Genomic DNA, 23,888 nt, shown 5'->3' on the forward strand with positions numbered 1-23,888 from the left:
TTTTTATATGTTTTCGTACTGAAATCACTTCGTCGATGATTCACTTAAATGTGAGCATGACGACGAACAAGATGTTCAAAATGCGCCGAGCCCTAATAACCGGGATAATCCAGTTTTCTTTTGTTCTAAAGAGTAGTGAGGTACGACGTTAGTGTATCCTTGAGATAGTGAGTGAATGTGGGGGATGTTCTACATTTATTTTTTAAGTGAAAGGGGCCGTTGTTGACGCGAGTCTATCTCAGATTTTCGGTGCTCGGGGCCGAGCCCCGACTGCTATTTCTTTATACTTACAGTGAAATTTTGTGCAGTGAATGAAAAGGATGTAATTAGAATTTTAGTAGAAAGCCCAAACTACTTCTAATTTTTCCTTTTCTGGAAGATTATTAAGATTTTACTTCTTTCCAAGATTTTTAACATTTTTTTGGCGTTTTCGATCCCAATTGTATACACTTCTGTGTCAACTTGAAGCTAAATCGGAACTCTACACTGTTTTAAATATATTTTTTTTAGGAATTAATATTGTATTCTTCTCAGAAATTAATGTTAAATTTTTTTGTGTTTCAGGTTTCCAATGCGTGCGCCTCTGTTACAACAGGAAATCCAGTCGCATCTCTAACAGTTTTGAAGATTTTCGCAGGAATTAACATTGAATTTGTCATGTTTCAGGTTTCCATCCTCTGCGCCTCTGCTACAACAGGAAATTTAATCGCATCTCTGACTGTTTTGAAGATTTTCGCAGTAAATAATGTTGAATTTTTTCATGTTTCAGGTTTCCAATGCGTGCGCCTCTGCTTCGCCAGGAAATTAAGTCGCATCTCTAACTGTTTTGGAGATTTTCGCAGGAATTAACATTGATTTTGTCATGTTTCAGGTTTCCAATGCGTGCGCCTCTGCTTCGACAGGAAATTAAGTCGCATCTCTAACTGTTTTGAAGATTTTCGCAGCAAATAATGTTGAATTTTTTCATGTTTCAAGTTTCCAATGCGTGCGCCTATTACAACAGGAAATTAAGTCGCATCTCTAACTGTTTTGTAGATTTTCGCAGAAATTAAAATTGATTTTGTCATGTTTCAGGTTTCCAATGCGTGCGCTTCTGCTTCGATAGGAAATTCAGTCGCATCTCTAACTGTTTTGTAGATTTTCGCAGAAATTAAAATTGATTTTGTCATGTTTCAGGTTTCCAATGCGTGCGCCTCTGCTTCGCCAGGAAATTAAGTCGCATCTCTAACTGTTTCGAAGATTTTCGCAGCAAATAATGTTGAATTTTTTATACTTCAGATTTAAATTGTGCACTGAAATCGTACCTAATATTTCCAGTTAAGCGTTCCGCCTCTTGCATAATTTAAATGCCATTTTAACAAGGTCGCCCTTTTGACTTAGAGCTGCAGAAACGAAATAATTCTGAGTCGATAGCGAATAACTAAAAAAGCAGTAATTCGAATCCATTTGTGCCTGCTTTTGGAGCGGTGTAACGACGTAATTTTCCACAGAACGTAATCTCTTACGCCCTATTAAAGTTGTTGATATCGTCGCTGGAAATTTTAAGCCGGTGCCGCCATGTTTATTATTTAGTCGGCCGCTCTTTTGTGCCGGGCGCGCGTGATAAATAGACCCGCCGCCGCGAACCGACGCCCTAAAAGCATTTTCTTGTGTCTTTTTTTCCCAAAGGTCTGAATGCCATTTTTGACGCGTATGAATTCCTTTAAGACATGTTAAAAAATAGTCGGGGGTTCCCGCACCTCCCTCAAGTCCCCTCTCAACTTTCGCAACAGTCAACGGTTAATTACGTGTTGTTTTCGGCTGTTCTGCGGTCCTCCGCTGGCGATATTTGACAGCTTAACAAGCTGAAATGAACTTTTCCCGAGTCGGCCAAAGAGAAAGAACTTAGAGGGATGTTGCTCTAATATTATTTGTGGGGATTCGGGATCGAACACAACAAGGGGACGCTCGAAGAGAGTTCATTAATCACACTGTATAACTCGTTTTTGGGCAGGTCAACCTTGCGGTGGTCGGCATCACGGTGGTCCGTTTCACATTAAAAATTTAGAGCTACACCAGTCGGTGTAACTGGAACCTTGTACTTGGAAATGTGTTCCTTTATGTCCCTCCTCGAACATGAAATAATTCAATGATCTCTTCTGCGGTGCACATAACCTCAGAAACTTCATTCCGGGAGAGCGGGCGCACACATAAACTCGTTACGCTGCTCGGGAAGTATCCAGAAGTAAAAAATAACCGTATAGAGAAAAAGTTAGCCGGAAAACTTCCGGATATAAAGGGCGGACCGTACCGAATAGGAAATTGTGTTTCGGAAGTGGAGAGACGAGAAATCGTATTCCTCGGGGAGCCGGCTTATCGGGAGACACGCTGAAAGTTGATTCGCTTTTGTTGTTTTTGGAGACGTTAATTCACCCCTTCATCTATCGATAAATTCTATAAAACTCAAGTAATTACATTTCAAGGCAATGAACGTGCCTTAAAAGCGCTGAGTAGCAATGGAATTAAGGCGGCCGCCCTTTTCAAGGGGCGCTGCGATAGCAATCCTTTTTGCTCTTGCGATCAACAACATTGCACTAGCTTTAACTCCGCCGCCCTTTTCATTCACCACTCTCAAATTTAATCGTTTTAATGTACTCCATAATAAATAGAGGCCGATCCGAGAGTTGCCGGTGGGCCAAAGAGGCCGCTCTTTTAAGAGCCGAGCGAGAGCATCTTCCGATCGCCGACGTGAATAGATCAAATCTCGGCCCAAGTCTCGAGAAATCGAAAGCGCCGCCCTTCGGTCAAAACAGTCGCCCATTTCAAGCGTCAAAGGGGTGGGAGCTTTCAACACGTGGACCAATTGATTGCGGGAGAGTTCCGGTGGTTTTAACGAGGTCGCCCTCTCACGCATTGAGTAATAAAAATGATCCGAACCCACGGGGATCACCTGCTATCGCTAAATGGCAGCAAAAAAAAAAAAAAAAAAAAAAAAAAAAAAAAAAAAAAAAATGTGAAAAATTAAAAGTTCCGCCCTTTTTTTAAACCGCCGCACTTTATCGATTGTCGCCCTTTTTTAAACCGCCGCGCTTTATCGATTGTCGCCCTTTTTGAAAAATAACACTCCAAACAATCGCAACAACGTATTTTGATAAACCGGCTGCCGGTTCAACTGGGTCGCCATGAGGGCTGAAGAACGACAGTTATTAAGTTAAAAGCGTGTTTAAACGGAGGCTCGATGGTAAAAACGTGGCATATTTGTTTAGCCACGAATGTCCACATCATTTCACGTGCTTCCATTATGCATGTATTCGATAAATTCATTTTCCGCGAGCGAAATTTAATCGAGCAAAAATACGCCAGGACAAGTGGGGCGTAATTTAATCTATAACACAATTTTAAACGTTATTCCGGTCTGGGCTACTTGGACATGTTGAACTTTTGACCTATCAACAGCGTCTCGAATCCCACTAAAATAATCCGCAGGTATAATGGAAAGACAACACATCCCGTTACGGCACACGGTCCGTCTTTTTATGAGGTTCTCTCGAGCGGCTTAAGTTCCCTTCTAAAAATAGGTTCCGGCCATTGGATCCACTGGGTTTTTACGACACCCCGTTAGAACTAATGCGGGTGCTCCAGTTGCTGTCCATGTCCTCGCTAGTCGATTGCCCCCAGGTTGGCGTTAATTAGCGTCGGACAAGACGACCCGTTGTTCTTCGTCGTCGGCGACCTCAAAACCTGAGAAAGTTCGAAATCAACTCGCTTATTTCGATTTAGTTACCGACCGGGATCCAATTTGCCACTTGCAGGCAAAGAAGTTGCGGTTTTGTCCAAGTTCTGTCCACCGGACGCGATTTAATTAAGACCGTATGAGATGTAACGCTGAAGCGAAATTAATGATCGTCTCGTGAACTTTGTAATTTTTGCGCAGAAAGAAACTTAAGGTTTCCGAAACATAATGGCGCGGCCTCCCCGATACATTGCCGGGAAAAATCCGGCAGAAATGTTCCCTGGGGATGTTGTTCTTTTCAGCACCGATTTTGCCGCGTCATTCCAGTCCTCAAAAGCCGGGGATCGATAAATTTACATGCAGAGCACAGAAAACAACTTTGCTACTTAAATCGTGCCATTAGAAAGGCACATTGAAGCTACCGCCCTTTTCCCTTAAACCGCCGCCCTTTTTTTCTTAAGCCACCGCCCTTTTTAATTTGGCCAGATTTCCGACCTGGATGGCCGAATTGCCGTCCCCTTTAAGTGCGCCGCCCTTCCTTAAAACTGCTGCCTTTTTTTCCAGAGACTAGACAAAACTATTAGAGTTCGATTTGGGTAGGAATACATAATTCGACGAGCGCGACCCTCACCGTTCGCGTGTTGCAATCCGAGACATTTGGAGTGGAAAGATTGCACCTTAAACCTGCCTGCCGCCCGTGCTTAAGACCGCCGCCTACCTCACAAAAGTATCCAATTTTGGCTCGAAGAAATAATTTCAAAAACTGGTACCCCTCATCGCTCCGATATTGCAATATGCCGGTGCCGTTTTAAATTCTGGCAGCGTCAAAGGCCTGACGGAAAATTACGGTGTCGGGATAGATTACTCCTAATTCCGAAGATGTCTCCGTGTATACACCAGAAATTCGAGGGTCCCCCCCGGCGCCCTAATGAAGGTGTACGTTGCAAGTTAATCCGAAAGAGCGGATCGACATTCGGGCCGTGCAGAGCCCCCCCGTCATCCGCGGACAGTTTTGCCATGTATAATCGAGTACGGGCCTGACGGCTAAGCGCATTTATGCGAGGCACGTTCTCGCCGGATTTATTTTCTTCAGCGGTAATATACACTGACACCGGGGCCCCCGGCCTTTTAGTTAGTGTACACTTTGCCCCCGTTGTCAAGACAGATAGTTCGGGCGCTTGTTCTTTCATTCTCGCGACCGTTGATTAAATTCCAGTTTGCAGCTTCAAGTCAAATTCCAGTTAAATTCCAGTTTGCAGCTTCAGTTCAAGGATCGAAATTCCTACTCCAATCGCCCGGTTTAAGACAGCCGCCCAAGTGGCAACAACAATCCATAGGAGCCTTAACAGTTAATTGAATGCAAACGTCGATTCGCGCGCTGTCGCCCTTATTTAAACTGGTCGCCCTTTTGCAAAAACCTCCGGGAGAGCTTCGGCGTCGGCTCCAGCATCGAAATATTATTCCTAGTGGTTGATTTATGGTACTTTAAACCAGCCACCCTTTTCGAGAAAGTCAAGTGTTTTCATATAAATAGCCAGAATTTATTTCTCCCCCTAATGCGCCGTATGCGATATTAATTGAATATTCCTGACAGTTCCAGTGACGCGGGCAAGAAATTAAAACGGTCGCCCTTCCGGAGAAATATGAGGGTTCGAATAACTTGTCTCTCATGTACATTGTTTTCCGCCGGTTTTGTGGCGACGTGTTTAACGTGTGTTAGTGACAATTTTCTATTTTGCGGCAATTAAATTTCGCCAGGTACTCATCTCCGTTCTCCTCTCGGGCTGCTGGTAGCGATCTATCTCCGGCGACAAAAATGACGATTAATTGCCCTCGCGGGAGATATCCACGTCCCTTTCCATTGCCGGAGCCGTTTTTTTGTTCCGGCGAATGCCCCCCGACAGGCCCCTGTAACCGGAAAACCATATGGAAGGCGTCCTTTGTCATACAGACACGTGCCCCATGTTCGGAGATTTAAGCCCTACAACGTCGGCCTTTATTGGCCTCAATTTAAAGTTAACGACGCCGGTGATGGACCTTTATTGAAGGACGAGGCAAATATTTGCCGCGACATAATTAAATTGGTCGCCCTTGCATGTACGTTCCGGCACTATTTATTTTAGTGTTGCGATTATCGATTGATTGAATCAATAAGACGCAGAATCCTTAATAGCTGGAAAGCGGATCGTTGTATCTGAAAGATAATAAATAGCTCGAAGGCTAAGTCGCCATATATCCATAAAAATATCGAAATGCAATGCGCGATGCGAGCCAAGGCGGACGCCAAAAGAATATTTTATATGTTTTCGGTCCGGCATCTCGTACATTCCGAAGATGGAACTATAAAAGAATAAAACCTTTTATACGAGTCGTTTTTGATCCGCTCGCTGCCCCGGAAAAGCGCATTTCATTCCTCGCGAGGGAAAGTTCCTTAATTAATCGCCCCGGGAACTCGTTCTGACAATTAAGAGATTTTTCTAGGGGCTTCCTTAATCGCTTATAAATTTCCTCCTTACGTGCCTCTATTTAATTCAAATCGGGGGCGCAAACGATTCTGAAACATTTTACATGTCCTGGACCGCAAAACAAAGACTCCCGAGGAGCCCCTTTATTAAAAAGCCGTTTTAATTAAACTTCCAGTCGTGACGCGCATTTCAACGCGCACTGGTCGAAAAATCTCATTAAGGGCGGCGGTCACGCTCGCGTACCGGCCAAGACGCCGCGGCCAATTAAAACTTGCTCCAACTTTCCGAAAAATACTAAACGCCTCGTGAATCGCTAATTTTTAATGTGCCCCGCCATAATTCCGAAAGGGAGATTGAATAAGGGCCATAAAACCGTTTCGCAGGTTTATTTACACACAGACGCGTCCCCATTAAAGCGGCCGCCCCCCGTTAAAGCTGCCGCCCTTTTTTTTTCTTTTTTTTTTTTTTTTTTTTTTTTTTTTTAAGTTTTTTTTTAACCGATCCGGTCGCGGCCCGCCGGCCGCACGGCAAGACGAGGGAAAGGTTGTTCGATAATTGCCGATAACGGACGGATGATTTTCCGCCAACCATTCTGGGCGGCCTAGGACAACCGGGATGCGTTGGAACACGCGCTTTTCCGACGCACCCCACAACAACAAACGGGGAGAGAATTCTGTGTTTTATCGATTTTCCTTCGGACTATTTGGCATCGAGGATCGTTCAGATGTGTCACTATATGTGTAGCCAGGGCGACAAGACGAGTTGTTACGTGTTTGGGCCACGTCCCGTAATTCGGCAGCATTTCCGGGCGTAAGTGCCGAAAATATCGGGTGTCAACAAAGGAAGGAAAATTATCGCTCGCCGAGCGTGAAACTTTCCATTTTCCGCTTTTCAGGGCCGACCAAAAATTAAATTTAGTCACTCTCTGGCGTCTTAGAAATCGCGATGCGATGCGAGTGAGCTTCGCTCCCCCATACGTGCATGATAAATGAACTGATTCGATGCTTTTAGCTGGTGTTTCGCCTGTCTTCGAACTCAAAAGAAGAATAAAAACGAACCGCCGAGCAATACCTTCGTCTTCTCGCGGTTTACTTAATGTCCTCGTTATTCGGGAGTAAAAAATTCGCCACCTCCCACTCTTGCGCCCGAGTAAACTAATTTAAAAAGCAAACACTTCGACTCGGGCGGGCTTGTTGTTTGTTCTCATAAAATTCAACGCATTTTTGTCGAACCGTCTTCGGAGACTCGAGGCACCACCACGTAATCGTATTTGCCTCCCCCATTTCAACAGATATTTCATGTAAACGAAGGCGAAATTCCTTAAAAAAACAGTTAATAAAAATCGAAAAACAATTAAAATGCCATTTAAAATGCCACCGGATACGTTTCGATTCAAAAACCTCGATTCGACGATGATTTAAGGCGAGTCTGGGACAAATTAAAAGGGCTGCCCTTTATTGAAATTACCGCTCTTTTTCCAATAAGCTCATCTCGAGAATTTTTATCAGCGCTAATCATTTTCGGCGATATAGACGATCTTTGAACGGGGCGCTTTCTTGCAATATTTACAAAAAAAAAAACAAAAAAAAACAAAAAAACAAAAAAAACAAAAAAACAAAAAAAACAACAGAAATATTGGATGTATAGTTTTTTGAGTCAATTTTTGCCGACATACTCGAAGACAAGTTTCGGAGAACTTAAAAGTGCCGCCCTAAGAGCAATCGTCCTTTTCCGGCGGCGGTCCTTCCCACGGAGCGGTCTCCATTTTCTGCCGCTCGGATCGACATTTCGACTAATTTCAAACGGGTCCTGCTGGCATTCGCGTAAATAAGCCCACGAGGTGCGGAAAAATCGATTTCCAGATCGCTTTTGGAAATTTCAAAGTGTTTTCGGGCCATTTTCGGAGCAATTAAAACCACCGCCCTTTTCAAAACGACCGAATCGAACAGTTCTGTCAGTTCGACGGTTTGTTCCTAGCCATTCGCGACGGTCGCGCCACTTTTGACGGGTCGCCCTTTCGGATGATATTGACTGAAGTGACAGACGGTCCCCATTTGCTTGTCGCTACAGATACCTACGACACGTGATTGTGTGACGGTCCCCTTTCCGCGGCTGATCCGAAATTCGCGTTCGGTATCTCGTTAGCGTTTCGAGGAGAACTCTAAGGACGTAGCGCTGCGACGATATTTGAATAAGTAAATGATTCAGTCCATGTTTGACAAATAGGGAGTTTATTTAGTTGCGACGCGCGGCATTGTGGCGTTGAATATTCACTCCGTTCGTGAAATATTCAACCCGAAGATCCTTCAACGTCCTCTCGGCCCGGGCGAATTACCTCGTACATTAATCCCTCTACATATCTTAGCGGCGTGGGGCGTCGATCCATCAATCAAAGACCATTCAAGGGCCCTTTTTCGATGCGAGAGGATGTAAGGGGCGACCCTCCTGACCATATTTCACCGCAGCCTCGGGATGTTTGCGGCCCGGATAACTCGATTTGGATTCGACCACTCACTAAGACTCGCCCCCTCCCCCCGTTCCCTAATGAAAAATTGTTTGCTTACATTTTTCTCCGGTTAGGTAATTTCCTGAAGGACATTCCTGTCCCTAATTAAAATGCCCATGTCGGAAGGTTTGCGAGCGATTAGTCGCCCGGAGGCGCTCTTTTCGGGAGCAGCGTCCAGGAAACGGGAAGCTGAACCTTTTTAAATGTCGAAATTCGCTTTATAAATTTAATAAGCTGAAATGCCATTACGTAGGTCTGCGAAAAGATGCAGTGCATGGTGGTTTTATTAAACTAAAAAAGAAAAAAAAAAAAAAAGAAAAAAAGGCACCGTGAATTTACTTAAGGGCGGCGGTGCTCCGCGAGCTGAAATTCGGCGTCGCAGCTACCGTATCAGAACAAAATTATTTTAATTAACGTCCGGATTCACAAAAAAAAATAAAAATGGCGGCGAGTTTACGAAGGGGCGACGGTCTCTGTTTTGCTTCGAAAGTGCACGTTTCACTCCAGAAGTTCATCGAAAGCGCGTCCATCATCGGCGAAAATGAACAGGTTCGAAAAAGGGCGGCAATTTTAACTTCGCCCCACGGCAGCCATAATCCAGCCGCTATTTATCGTGATCGTAAGGACACATACGGCTGTAATCGTGGTTGCGAGTTAATCGTCTCAAATTAGAGAATTTGAGTGGGAATCGTCGGGCGGCGTCAGTGCGACTGTTAAACGAATTTGCATCTGTTACCGGCTGCGGCCGCCCGTGACTTGTTTGCCCGTTTATTCGCACCGAAACAACCCCCGCCCGATCGGATTAAAAGGATCGTGAATATGCATAGTAAACGAGGGTTGCCGTGGCAATTTGCAAAGTAAAAAATTCAACTCCCCAAATCCCACACATCCTTAATTCAGAGCTCTAAATTTATAATGCGATAGTCTCTCGGAATCTGTCTCTTTACCGGAACGACCCCAAACTATCCGGAACTGACAAAACTTTTCTGGTTATTCGGGGGGCAATTTGGAAATTCTTCTGCCGGACCGATGAATAAAACATCAGAGTAAAGTTTCTCCACGGATTATCTACGGTTAGACACGGAGATTACAGACGAGACTACGGCACTCCTCAACTCTCTTCAAAAAAAAAAAAGAAAAAATAAAAAGCTCTAGTACGTTTTCAACGGTAAATGCTTGCATTTGCCAATGGGCGGCCAGCTTAAGGTGAAACTGGCAGAAAAAGTCCTAGAAAAGGGCGACTCCTTCGAAACGCCCCAGAACGCGTTCCGGACCACAAACCTTCGTCCTCGCTTCGGCGTTCGTGGAGATTTGCATGTTTCGCCAAGAAGGGCGGCGATTTTACTTCGCGATCTGAAGCTTTCACTGTACGCATCAGAGCCGCTCGCTTATTCGGGAGGTCTAACGTCGATTCACGGGCGCGAACAAAAAGGGCGACCGCGTTAGAACTCCCGCTAACGGTCTCATTTTTCTGCTCCTGTGCCTGGAACTACAGAGTGCGCCCATCAATCTCTACTAGCAGCGAACTCTTAATCGAAAATTGACCGACAATGTCGCAACGGTCGTTCAAAAAGCTGTTTCGTGGACGAACAACGAGCGGACGGCTTATACAGCCATGGAACAACAACAAACAAAAACAAACGGCAATTTCAGTAATTGTAACAAACCACTCGTGTGCTGCGATGGAACAGTTTTGCCAAAATTAGTGTGCATTCGCGGTTTTCGTCCCAATATTTTACGTCATACCGCCGTGATTTACACCGGGGAAAATTAACATTTTATCTAGCGAGAATGTTCAGTGCAAATGCCTGGTCATCTTCCGGGGCGATGAGGGACGAGAGTTTTCCAACACGTCAAGACTTACCCTTCCCCCATAATCCCCTGGCAAATTCGATTTGGTCGGAACATAAACAGAAGCATAATACGGCAATAAGCCGACACAGGGTTGAGCCAGTGAGGCTCATTTCCTTACAAATTTCCGGTTATCAATCTGGGTGGTGACTGGTGAATAGCCCCCAATTTAAGCTGTATTGTAGCCTCGCGGAATGCTAAAACAGCGTTTGGCACCGAAACCGGGAGAATTATCTAGAATTATCGAAGGGGCGGCAGTAGCCAACAATAGGCGGCAAACTCGGCGCATCGGTAGCTCGCTCAAAATGGGTTTGAGTAAATTTAGACGTCGGCCGCAAGAGACGGAGCAAGAAATTTCAACGCGGGGCGGCGAAGTCAAAGCTCTTCCAGCGGGTCGAAAATAAATATTTCCGTACCTGAACGCCAATAACAGGACCGAAGCCGACAAATATTCATAAATTGGGAGAGGGCGGCATTTTTAATAAAGAGCGGCGCTCTTAATTCCACACTGCATTGACGCAGTTTTATCAGACCATAACAATTCCAGTCACGAGGCGACTCAAGCTTGACGAGCTATTTCATATCTCTGCCAGAGATAAAAATACTGAAGGATTAAAGCGTCTCGAGTGATATAAAAGTTTCCGGTGCTCTCCTTATCTGTCTCCCGAAATAGCCCTTTTAATTCGGGCTAGGCCATCCCGTTTCGGTATATAAATCGCTTTTCGATGCCTGCGGCAGGCGACGACAATGAAGGGCTCTTTAGAAAAAAAACCCAATCCTAAACATACAGGCCTGAAAACTCGGCGAAATTGGCTCTACAGAGTTGATTATCTACAGCCCAATTACCTACCAATTAGAGCAGTCGCGTTCGGGTCTCCGCAAGGGATTTTGATTGCTTCAGAACGAGTGGAGTTTAAATTTGAACGTTCCGGGTCGACTTCATGATGTTTTGGTTGCGTCCAGTCGGGGTCGGACGAGAGTTTTATTCGATATATGCACGGACTCGAGGTTCGGGCAACGAAAGGGGACGTTTAATTTCCAGAAAAAGCCACAGTTACCCGTCTGGGGCCCCGCCGAAAAAACCGCGGCAGATTTAGTTCTCACAGTCACCGCGGCCTTGTTTTCGGATCATACAAAAGCGGAAAGAGTGGTTTTCCGAAAAAAGGGCGACCCGCTTAAAGTGCGGCAAAACACGTGCCGGGACCTGCACCAATGCTGTCGCTTCGCTGTTCACGCCTATCCGGGTGTTTTTGCCAAAGGGCGGCGATCTTAAGAAAGGGAGGCAGATTCAATTTTTTACCGTTGGCCTGACGTAATACGTGATCCTCGGGGTTGATCGTGTCATTAAAAATGCGCGGAGATTGATGTTCAGTGCCGTCCCCTTATCACGGAAAAAAGAAATACCGGAATAATGGTCCATTAATAAAGTCCCGTCGAGTCACTCCGCAGAGAGGGAGAGGGTTTAATTAAAATGGAGAGGCGGAAATGTAAAACTTGTCAATTGTTGTGAAATACGTTATACGTCGAGTGCTCGATACGTACAACAATTAACCGATGTTTAGCGATGGCGATTCTAGTTTGAGAGAGAAACGCGATAACGAGGCCCCTTCGAATGTCGCCCGAGGCTCGGAGCTTTTAGCGGGAGCTCGGATTATTTTTTTAAACTGAAGTTCCCGATTATATCTCGCACTAATATCGATATAATGAAGTTTCGACGGTCGGAATCGGCTAATTGGAGTAAAAGCTTTCGGCCGACGCAAAGGGCCTTTAATTGCAAAATATTTCCCCTTTTCTGCTTCATATTCATTATTAGGGTTAAATAGGGTTAACGGGTGGGTACGCGCTTCCCGAGCTAATGGAAAAAACGAACTTACCCTTAGTCAGGGAAACAAAAAAAAAGCTGCCCGCTTTAAAATACCAAATTGGTCTTCCCCAAAAAAGGGGCCGAAATTTTCGCATCATCATGCCGATTTTCGCGGTGCTCCTTCGAAATGGGCGGGTTCTTAAACCGGTCCGGGTCTGCACCCAATCAGCGCCGAAAACCGAAGATCGTTCCTCTTAGACTTGACACCGGTGCTGCAAAAGGGCGACGGTTTAAACCTAGCCCCTGGAAACCCGTCGAAGAGCGGCAAAGAACGCGACCGGTTTAAACCGACAAATCGAGATGTCCGTGGGCATTCCACAAAGGGCGGTGCCATAAATCTGCTAGTTCCGCAGTGTTTTACGTGTTTGTAAACAATTTTTTATCTCCATCGTATCTTAGTTGGAATCGACGGTTCGTACAAGGGCAAATTTGACCCCCTGGCCCCTCAACCCACTTGGCAACGGCTCTGAAAACTTGGTGCAGACTACGAGCGGTAAAAGATGTAAAACCGAGTGCTAGAACTAGTGAGAAACCGCCATAAATCCGAAATACAATAAATAGAGCCCGAATTCGGGAAGATTAAGCCCGCGTTGTGATGTTAACAGGGCTTTGGGAATTGTCGGGGACTATACAACGGGATTATCTCCGGTATGCGGTGGATTTGTTTAAATGAGAGCTCTCGTCCCGATAATTGGGGTCATTATTAAATTTTTCTCTGCGGACGGCAGCCGCAACTCAGAAGAAAAAAAAACCAGAAGGGGCCATTTGTGGCGAATAAAAACGTACACGATTGCACACTCGAACAATCTAATTCGGCAAGGGGCTCGAGGCAGCGAACCACGGGGGAGGAGTAATGAATTTTTTAAAAATCGCCCTCAACTCTCACGGAACAGATTAAATGTCAAACGTGCGCATATTCGGGAGGCCGAGAAAGTTAAGGGCGGCATCAGGGTAACGGTTATGGCGGTCGCGGAAAATGAAACAAGGGGCCATAATGCGGAATTGAAAGCACTTTTTGCCTGCTTCCAATAACCACAACTGAAGAAGGTTCTAGACAGAGCTTTCGCCGCCGCGGTCTCGGGACGGGCGACCAAGTTGGAGGCACCAAAGCCTCCAACCAACGCAATTTCAATTTCATTTACTTCTTAACGTTCCACCGCGTGATGAACTACTACATAAAATATTCCGGTAAAACGTACGTAATCTCCAGGCCTCGGTGGACGGTTCAAAGGGTGGCCGTATAAATTTTGTTTCAAAATACTTTGACCACTTCCTTTTGTTCGAAAATTGCGCTGACCGGAAGGTTTTTACATAAGAAATCCGAGCTGCATTCGCGCAGATCAAGGGCAGCTCGAAGGGATATAATTAATTCTTCCACAAAGGGCCTCACAAACCCGAATCAATTTACATATTTTCGAGTGCGTCTCGTGCCCGCGGCAGAGTCGTCGTTTTTCACTTATCGGGGGCTTTTCGAGAGCTCGCGTGAACGATAAATTTATTTACCGTTTTAATTAATATCGAGTGCCGCGAATTAAGGGCCCCTTTCCTTACGTACGTTCGGGCATTTAATGTAAACAACGTCATCAACATTTCAAGGTCAGTTTGAACCTTCACGTTGTCCAATTCGCACGGACGCAACTTCCATTTGAGCAGCTCGCGCTGAAACCGAGCGGATCCAGTCGCGCCCGAGGTGGACCTGGGCCCTTCTCCCGAGTAGACGCGTCAGCGCTGGATTTGACGGAACCGATTGAAGTCTAACTCGGGTGCCGTCGGATCTTCTCGGACTCGACCGGAGGAGTCACGAGTGCTGTAGGATTTACGCGAGTGTGAGAGAGCGGTTTGAGCAGGAGATGTGGTGCGATTGAATTCCGACGATTCTTAGTCGTTCGAGCCGGTTTGATGAAGCGGAAAATGCGGAATCCTGTGTGAAATGTCAGCGGTGACGTCAGTTACGAAGACAAGAGAAGGCACACGCGTTCGCATTCTGCATTCCCTCGCGAATTAATATGCAGACATAAAAGGAGCAGCTGCATTCTCGGGCGGCGTTACGCGGCATGGGGCCCTCTTTGAGGATACGGCGGCTCTTCCCTGCGGCTTTGCTTTGGCCCGTCTTCAAAGGGCCCCGCAGTGTCACCGTCTACATGCACCGAGCAATTTTCCTTTAATAACGCCACTCGAGTGGCTCAAATTTTTAGACAACTCTGCACTTTTTCGGGGAGAAAAAAGCGGAAGTTTCCCCCCGGCCAATTAAAAATTCATGCAGTTCCGAAGTTGGGGAATTAGATTGTCCGACAATCTCACATGGGACCGGAGGTTTTTTTTTAAAAACATCTCTAATTGCTTTCATTCGAGCAACGTTTACACAAATCCCCCGTTCATTAAGAAGTCGTTAATTGCCTTCTTTCCGTCGGGGGGTAGATTTCGTCTAAGTCAGTCGGAAGCCCTTATCGACGCGTCTTACAAAGGATCGCTTCAAAGAAAAAATAATAAACCTTTTCAATGAAAAACGGGCCTTTTTGCAGGTCTTTGTGCCACCGATAGAAGGACCGGTGTTTTCTTTTTCTGTCGATAATGTTTCAAATTATTTTCCCTCGTGTTTGGTTTCACTTTCCTTTGCGAGAAGAAACGAAATAGGTAGGAATTATGTGCTACGTCCCAAATCAGCTCATTCTGTTATCGCATTCCTCCGAGTTACCTCGGCAATAACTTTGTGAAAAAAAAAAAAAAACAAAAAAACAAACAAACTCGAACTTTAATATTTAAATTCGACAAAGGGACACGAATGGAACTAGGAAATCGGATAATTAAAGCTGTCGCCCTTTAATTTAACGGTCGCCCATTCCGCACTTTAAAGTGATCACTCCTTTACACCGCCACCACTGTCCCGAGCAACCAAAAAAAATAATAAAGGGGTGATTGACGATGTTCTGCTGTTTTGGGTCACGTGTTTCCAGATTTTTTCCTCCCCCGTTTGTTCCTCTATTCGGTGTTCATTCTTTCCCGTCGTGGCGCAACATCATTTGTCATTTTTTTCGCTTAATTTCCAGGCCCACAGTATTTTTATATTACTTATCTTTTGTTTCTCAAGACATCCTTTACATTTCCCGGAGTGGAGTGGAGCAGCCAGACCGTCAGGGGTGTTTTATGAGGTAAGAACGGACATATCTCACGTGAGTGAGCCACGAGGGTTATCACTTTCCATCGCTAATTTTCCTTGAGTATCGGAATTCCTGTGATTTATGTGAAAGTTGGCCGTTCCATCTGCGGGATGGGAAAGTGAAACTTCGGCAGAACCGGACCCTCCGGAGGGACGAATGAAAGAACGGGAAAAATATTATTGTTTGCCGATTCTTGTTTTGAAGTTTCGCGGAGATTAACTTGTCCAGAAAAATAAGGCGATCGGTCTTTTCGGGGCCCGGGGGCCAAATATGGGGCCAAATCAAGCGTCGGAGATCCCGTCCGAACTCAACGATGGGAAACTTTGCGAAGGGACCTTTCGGGCGGAAACAAAACACAATTTTTGTTTGCCCTATGATTTCTTTCGTGTTTGTCTTTCGCATAACGAAATTTCGGCATACGTCTCTTCCCAAAAGTCCACCAATTACACTGAATTTACCGATCAATGGAGTAATCCTAAGTCAGCCCGGTTTTTTAGCGAAGTCGCCCACATTTCGGAGGGGGGCGTGCTCAAGCTCTCGATAGATGATTCAAAAAAGTGCCTCCTTACTTAGCCGCCATTCGTTAAAATCGTCGTTTTTCCCCAAGAAACTCGACGAATGTTTCAATTACTTGGTACCGACAACTTTTCTCATATCCTAATTTCAGTTCGTAAACTAAATTTCCGTAAAACCTCTTTGGTTAAAATGACATCCCACAATAGAACCGAGAAAGAGAGTTCTTTAGACTCAACACCATCGATCCCGAACTACTAGACAACAAAGTTTCCCTGTTAATCCAGACGAGGGTCGTGCATATGACGTGGGCACGCCCTTCACCCGAATGACAAACGATTCTCGCAAGTGCGCGACGATGGTCAAGAGTCCAGTTACAGCGAAATAGGAAGTTTCCACTATTTATTTATCATTGGGGCACTTACCCGTGTGCGTCCTCTGATGCGCCTTCAGGTGTGAGCTCTTCGTGTAGACCTTCTTACATCCGAGGAATTGGCACTTGTGTATTCGTCGTTTGGAGTCGGGGGAATGATCTAACCTAAAAGAACAGAAAAAGTAAAAATTTATTTGAAAAAATAACAACAAGATTCTTACCTAGCTTTGGCTGACGCTGGCGAGGAGTTGGCGGTCGCGCTGGCACGCGGCACCATGGAGATGAATCTGGTGAGACCGGAGGCCCGCACCCTTACTATAGTGTTCCGCGTGTGTCCCCCCGTCAGTCGCAGGTTACACACGTCCAATTCGCCCGCACTGGAGCTCCCTGCAAATATCCTTTAACTAACACCTTAAAACGCGACCAAAATCTCACCATTACTGTGTCCGGGGCCCGATTCGGGACTCGAAGGGGGCGTCAGAGTGGTGGGATTCCGCGTTACCAGCCTCAGCTGCAGGGTGTCTCCTGCCCGGTGAAACGGGTCCTCATCGTCGTCTTCCTCATCATCCATGGGTTCCTGTTTGACTAGCACTGCGCAGCTGAGGGCCCCGTCCCAGGACATGGGCGAGCTCGCGCTGCTTAGGCCGTCCAGTCGGTGGTCGCCGAAGTCCTCCAAACTAGTCACCTCGTACCAGCCACATCTAGAAGCTTCCGGAATTTTCTTGTAAGTCTGGATCTTGGGCTCGTCCTTCAGGTACCGCTCCATCTCGTAGCATGTCTGCAAATCACAAGTTAAACTCTTTTTGGGGATTGGAGACTTAAAGATGGTAACGAAAAACTAACAATTCATTAAGTTCGCGGGGGGCCATTAGGGCTGTGCCAACAAGCAAAGTGTGCCTTATCGCCCTGTTGTGACTGTGTGTACGTGGGGGCTTTGAACAATATCCGCTTACAGTTTAGTTTTCCTGGCCTTGTCTCCTTTACGACGCTAACTACTCGCAGGATTCTGTGTCAGCTTCTTGAAGGGGTAATGGGTCTTGACGTCATTAGGGCCTTTCTTTGTAATAACAAGCTTATGCCCCGTGTTTTTGGCAAAGACCACGTTTGGTCTGTTGGCTTGAATGGATAATTGCTTGCTACGAAAGGGAGTTCTTGAAGTTCCAACAGGAATTTCAAAACGCTCCAGGAAAATGGCTAACAGGGAGTTGCAGGTACTAAAATCTAGTGGCGTTTCGGCTGAATCGGGGTTTGGGTTACCCCGAACGAGGGCTGTTCGGGCCAGTCGAACCCAAATCCATGACGATGATTATTAAGGGCTTCAAAAGTCGCATGTCAAGACTGAAAACCCCCATCAAAACGCGTTATTAGTATTCTCTCCGACTATCCCCTCAAAACTGGAAACCGGTTAAACAAACGTATCGATTTCCTTACAACAGAATGGGGAAAAGGGGGACATATTAAAAGGAGAGTTTCATTATTTGGAGCGTGCGGGGCTTGGATTAGCTTTAACGTCGCAAAATCTCTATAATAAGCAGAGGGAGTAATGAGCTATATGCCGAACTAGGTCCCGGCTAGATTACAAACTCATTAGTTTTGCTAAATTGTGCGAACGGGGTCGTAGAGCGACATAAATTCTTTTGTTTACGACCTGCGACGGAGTAAACAACTGTTTTGTGCCGATGAAATAATGGTTTATAAGGGCTGGATATCTGGAAGGGGCCCACTAAATCTGGATAAATCTCCCCAGTCTGGATCTAGTCCAGTTCTGAGTAAAATAAGCTAAAAAACATGATGTGAAACTCTGATGTTCAAATGGGAAATTAATGAGGCTTTAAGTTGAAACTATTTGTCACATGGAAAAACCCGATAGGTAACGTATCGGCTCGATTGAACTGCAGCTTGACCTGGCAATGTTAACATTCGATGTATGTGTCAACATAAATCTGCCTGAAGGGCGTTTTTCACTTCCAAATCATTACCCCCGCCACTGGTCGAACCAATTCTGGGCGCAGCCCTCGACCTCGCATCAGGAATTCACAATATAATATTACTAATGGAGTTATAAACCCATAAAACCTGCTTTATGAGGAAATAAAAGAAAAACCAGCGTTCGCTCCTTTTAGGAGAGGATTTACGTTCCTGATAAGTTTTATTATATATGGCTCAGAAAACTATCGAGACGTAGTAGCAGACACCCTGTATTGAACAAGAAAAACAGTTGTTCAGCGGCAGTTCTCGGGGGTACACCGAGTGCATATGGCCAGTGAATCGAGTCGCTCGCACTGCTTATCCTTCATTTACTTCGTCGAACAAGAGACTCGCCAGATCCGGTCGATATGTGGTCAACAATCACTGTGAACGCGTCCTTGGTCCAAAGGAAACTTGGATGCAAATTAAGAGCTCAAATGCGATAAAAGACGGCAGAGGCGCGTTCACAATTATTACGCTCGCCGGATACCCTTGTGATACATCCGGAAGACAAGTGTGATTGCGCCCCTTGGTCTCCCCTCGCATTCGAACTGCCAATATGCACCCAAAATTTCTTTAGACCGGAGGGCGCATTCACAGTTGTTGTCGCCGGGTGTTTGCTGAATGCATCCAGCAAGTAGGTCGAGTCGTTTACAGTATATATTATCCGTTTTCTTTGTCGACCAGCAGCCCCGTCCGTGTAACTGTGAACGTGACCCCGCGTCCGAGACTGGGTAACTCTCACTTACGAGGACATTCCCAGAAGTGCTCGACCTAACACTTAGAAAAAAAAATGGAAAATATGACATTCTTTCTCGGCAATATATCCAGTTCACAGTAAAGAGCTTCAGATGTTTCGAAATACGCGTCGTCTTCGGATTTCACCTCTTCATTATCGACAAATCTTCTTCCACCGAGCCATTGTTTCACATTGGGAAATGAAAAATAATCTATGGAGGCTAGATCTGGTGAGTAGGGCGGGCGAGGAAAAAGTTCGAAACCCAACTGATTGATTTTGGCCGTCGCGGTGGCGGAAGTGTGAACTGGTGCGTTGTTTCGATGGAACAAGACTTTCCTTTTCGCCAAATGCGATCGCTTTTCCCTAATTTTTCCTCCCAAACTCTACAATAAATTTGTATAATATTCTCCGTTTATTGTTCTTCCTTCGGGGAAAAGGTCAATAAATATTATCCCACGTTCATCTAAAAAAAAAAACTGACCATCACCTTTTCTGCAAATCGAACGGTCTTCGCCTTTCTCGGAGCCGATTCCCCCCTTTGAGTCCATTGTTTTGATGCACTCTCGTCGCAGGTGCGATATGATGAATCCGTGTTTCATCCATGGTTATCAATCGATGGAAAAACTCAAATTTATTACTGCGAAGCTTTGCCAAACACTCCCTTGAAACATCCTCACGGCGCGGATTTTGTTCAGTTGTGAGTAATCGCGGCATCCGTCTTGCACACACATTCCACAAATCAAATTGTTCGGTCCAAATGCGATGTCCAGTACTTTTTGAAAGCCCCATCATGTTGGCCAGCTTGCGCAATTTTAGCCGACGGTCTTCCTGTACAGTTTTGTAAATTTTTCCCACGATATCTGGAGCGGTCAAATCTGGAGAGTCACGGGGTCGTCCGCTGTGCAATTCATCTCGGTGGGTCGTACGATCGCGTTTAAACTTTACCAGGCAATATTTTACAGTGGTTAACGGAGGATTAAATTCTCACAGAGCAAGCTCCAACTTCGCTTTCATGTCGGATGGATTAAGAACTTTCAAATGAGAGTATTGAATCACGCATTCATAACCAATTTGTCCAACGTGCGCAATATCCCTAAAAGCGTTCACTAAAAATGGCTCCGAAATGAACACAAATTAATGTAGCAAACTTCGAACGTAAGTTTTTTCAGCGTTGGTCTTTTCAATATCGGCAAATTTTCAACAAAAAAACTTCCATTTACAGATCACGTCAGGTGCTTTTGGGACCCTCGCAGAATCCATGGTAAATCCATCCTTGTGAGGCTAAAATCCACATTCCCGATCCCCTTTGGACCTGAATGTCCCAAAGACCAATTCGAACTCAAGTTTCTCTCTCATCATCCGCGGTCAGGTGCAACTTCCAGTTCGGATCCAAGTTACGTTACAAAGGCACAAAAAACCAACGTCTTTTTCAAATCTCCCATTCTGAATCCAAGGTCCCTTTCGACGCGATCATCGCGAAGAAAAAAGCCCCAATTCGAACCCGTGTTCCCCCTCAATAAAAAAAAAAACAAGGATGGTGTATTTTGCAAGAACGTAATGCTTCAGCAAATTTCTCTCTCTCTCTCTCTCTCTCTCTCTCTCTCTAATTTTTTCTCCCCCTCTCTCTCTCCAGACCGAAACGCTTGTCAAACGATAAAATTTCCATTCGATCTGGTCTGTTATTAATCGCTGAAGAGTCCCGAATTAATCGGAGCGGACCGGGCAATTTACTCGCAGATACACGGGACAAAAGTCTGACACGTGACGAATTTGCGCGAATTTGTCTTAAAAAGGACAATAGCGATCTTCGGGCCATTTGTCCAGGGACGCGTTATTAATCGGCACCGATACTCCTTTGATCGAGGACCTTCGGAGATGATTGAACAGCGCTCCCGAAGGTGCTTCCGCCTTCACCCCTTCAACCCCGTTGGGTTATAATTGATTGTTTCAGAATTACAGTGGCGGAAATGCGAAGAACTCCTCGGGGATTGATAAAGTCTTGTTATTTATTATCTCAGTCGGCCATTTTGCCCTGTATCTCTCGTTGGTCGTTGAAGTTTTTTTAGAGGGACGAGGCACTGTTTAAGCCATATCAGGCACATTGCAGAGGGCACACTCACCGACATAGATAAAAATGACATGCAGTGATGTGCACTGACTACATAAACCCTCGTCGGTAGCGGTGGTATTGTTTTTGAGATGGCGGCGCCCGGCATAATGGAGCGGCATTGACGATTAAGCCCCGATTTATCGGGTAGAAACGTCAATACACGTCACACAATGGCCCGGTTTTAATTCGATTGTGTACGTGTGACGCGACGCCGCTGCGAAACCTATTAAATCGTCACGATCCCCCTTTGTTTTTGTAAAGCGAGTTTTCTTCATGGGGATGATCGAAAAAGCACACTTGCGCGATTTCCCCCGTGGCCTCTCCTCACTCATCCCCTTCTTCTTCATCTCAGATGAGCATAGAAACTGTAATTGATTGTCGCTTAATTGAATCTGTGAGTTTTGCTGTCCCTTAATTGAATACTAGCCGTATTAGATAGCGGAACGCCTCTGTATTCGATGGTTAAATAAATTGGTGTTCTGTCATTACTGTCAGTGAGAGAGCGATGGTCGTTGAAAGATAGATTTTTTTCCCGAGTCGACTTGAGCGCGGCTGTTGTGGTTAAAATCTCGATTCGACCCCGAGTTTCCCTTCGGCGCGAGCGTTGCGCGGGTAAAGTTCTCAATTTGAACCCAAATTCCCCTTTCAGGGTGAGCGTTGTCGATTTCATTCCGGGTTCCCGTTCGGCGAAACAGTTAAGAAGTTCTTTTCGTTTAACGAAAATCGAGACGAATCATAACCGATTTGGGCCCACCTCAGGACCAGCCCCATTCGGGTGAAAGCTTTGAACTCACTATTAAATCTGGTCCTAAATATTCACGACAATCCCTTGACGTCTCGAGATCCTGACCATGAGCAGGGGGTGTCGTCCTTTGGTCTGTTCACTTCAAAAAACGTAACTCACAGTTGACAGTAAATTTTGACAGAACTGACAGTTCGATTAGGTTCAACGAAGTTCGGCTAACGGCTTTTCGGATGGGATAAACCCGTTTAGGTATAGATTGAAGTACAGCGTACTAAACGTCCCGAAACAGAAACGAATAAAATCCCGGGCCATTTATCTCTGACTCGTCCGACTGAAATGTAATCAAATTAAAATTGTGCACCGGCAAAAAGGAAAACCACAACTCCCGTATTGCACTTTTATCCATTTTTTGCCATGGCTGCGGAGGCAGTTAATTTGGGGGGCATTAAGTAGGGAAATGTAGTTAATAATCTCTGAAAGTAGCTTTAAGCCCGTTTCCCGGTTCCTTTGGAGTGGCAGTTTCGCCCACTTAGAGCATCATCAGGCTTGAATAGGAAATAAGAATAATTTCGAGTATCAGATGTCTGTCAGTGGCGGCGCAGCCCCGTCTCCGTGGAAGTGTTTAAAAAGCACGTCTCTGGAGGATCATTGCAGGCAGAATAAATCCAAAAAGCGAGACAAAACAAACTTCGGCCTCCGGCCTGAGCTCGGCAATTATTAAATTTCCTCTCATTCCGGAATCGAGAAATCGAGTCTCTTTGTTCTTGCATAATTGACGAGGCAGGGGCCGACTTGCGAGAAAAATCTATCAATTAAGACCAGCTCGGCGATTTTTTAACGTTAAACTTACGGCACCGCCGCGGCTTAGAAAATTCAATTCCCGAAACAAACGGCTTACTCCGGCAGATTAAAGTTGTTGGCAAAAAGCGAACGAATGGTCCGGGCACGGTGCCATTCGGCCAATTTAGTGTCCCGCTGCCGCTGTGTGTTCCAATTTTACGATCTGGACGATAAATATCCGCGCCATCCCGTCGAAGAATGAAAAATCACCTGCTTCTGCGGCCAGATTTAAACTTAAAATGTGTCTCGAAGTCTGCGAATCTTCTACCATGCGTGGGAGTAGATCAGATCGGAGAGCGTCCGACGAAAGTCCAGGCGGACGTTGGACGGGACGATAACGGAAACTATAAGTCGGGTTCAAAAATGCGAATTTGACATGCGCGCTGCAGAGGCCCGACGAGAACCTCTTGTGTTGAAACACGAGTTTCCTTAAGACTTAACCAGATTGCACTTCGGTCCCGGACGTACCCACACACCGAAGGACGCAAATCGCTGCCCGCCATAAAGGCGAAGAATCTTTTAAAACTCCCATCCAACATCCGTTCGATACATGTCCGACAAAACGTGAAAATGCTGAAATGGGGGACCTTTCCTTAAACAAATTCCCATTTGGCTCGACACACAAAGAACCCCCGATTCTGACCCGAAGTCACAGACTGTACAAATCCCTCGCCGGCCGTATTTTTACCATCTCCGATCCCGTCCCGCGGGGCCCTCCGTTTCAGGAGGTGCCGCATTCCGGGCTGTAATGCGTTGTATATATGCACACGTTCTATTATTTCGCTTTTTAACGGACGGACACTTTTCGCCTCCGGCAATTGCGAATTTCGCCAGACAAGGCCTTAATCCTTAGATTACAGGATATCGGAGGAGGAAACCGGGATCAGCGGGAAACGGCATGCGGTCTGACGGCGATAAATCTTTCACTGCCGCCGAAAAACGAGGAGGAAAATCCCTTTTCTGTAACAAAACATTAATGGTTTAAACGGGACAGATCCGCCCACTTTTGTTATCAGTTTTATCAGGGGTGTCCATTAATGGTAA

General features: G+C 45.6%; 1 protein-coding gene across 6 annotated transcripts in view; it reads right to left on the minus strand.

Moving 5' to 3' along the window:
- The window catches only part of LOC136349382 (Krueppel-like factor 7), an 87,237-nt gene that overhangs the window by 17,306 nt on the left and 46,043 nt on the right, over positions 1–23,888 (minus strand). For 3 of the 6 annotated variants that reach the window (XM_066300900.1, XM_066300905.1, XM_066300902.1), the window contains exons 2-4: positions 16,878–17,220; positions 16,664–16,829; positions 16,495–16,607 (exon numbers count right to left, since the gene is read on the minus strand). In XM_066300900.1, coding sequence (XP_066156997.1) covers positions 16,495–16,607; positions 16,664–16,829; positions 16,878–17,220 — 622 coding nt within the window. Of the gene's footprint in view, positions 1–16,494; positions 16,608–16,663; positions 16,830–16,877; positions 17,221–17,285; positions 21,936–23,888 lie in introns of those variants that run through there. The other 3 variants (XM_066300904.1, XM_066300903.1, XM_066300901.1) reach the window with 3 other exon arrangements.

Source organism: Euwallacea fornicatus, chromosome 37, assembly GCF_040115645.1.
Source record: "Euwallacea fornicatus isolate EFF26 chromosome 37, ASM4011564v1, whole genome shotgun sequence".
Taxonomy (NCBI): Eukaryota; Metazoa; Arthropoda; class Insecta; order Coleoptera; family Curculionidae; genus Euwallacea; species Euwallacea fornicatus.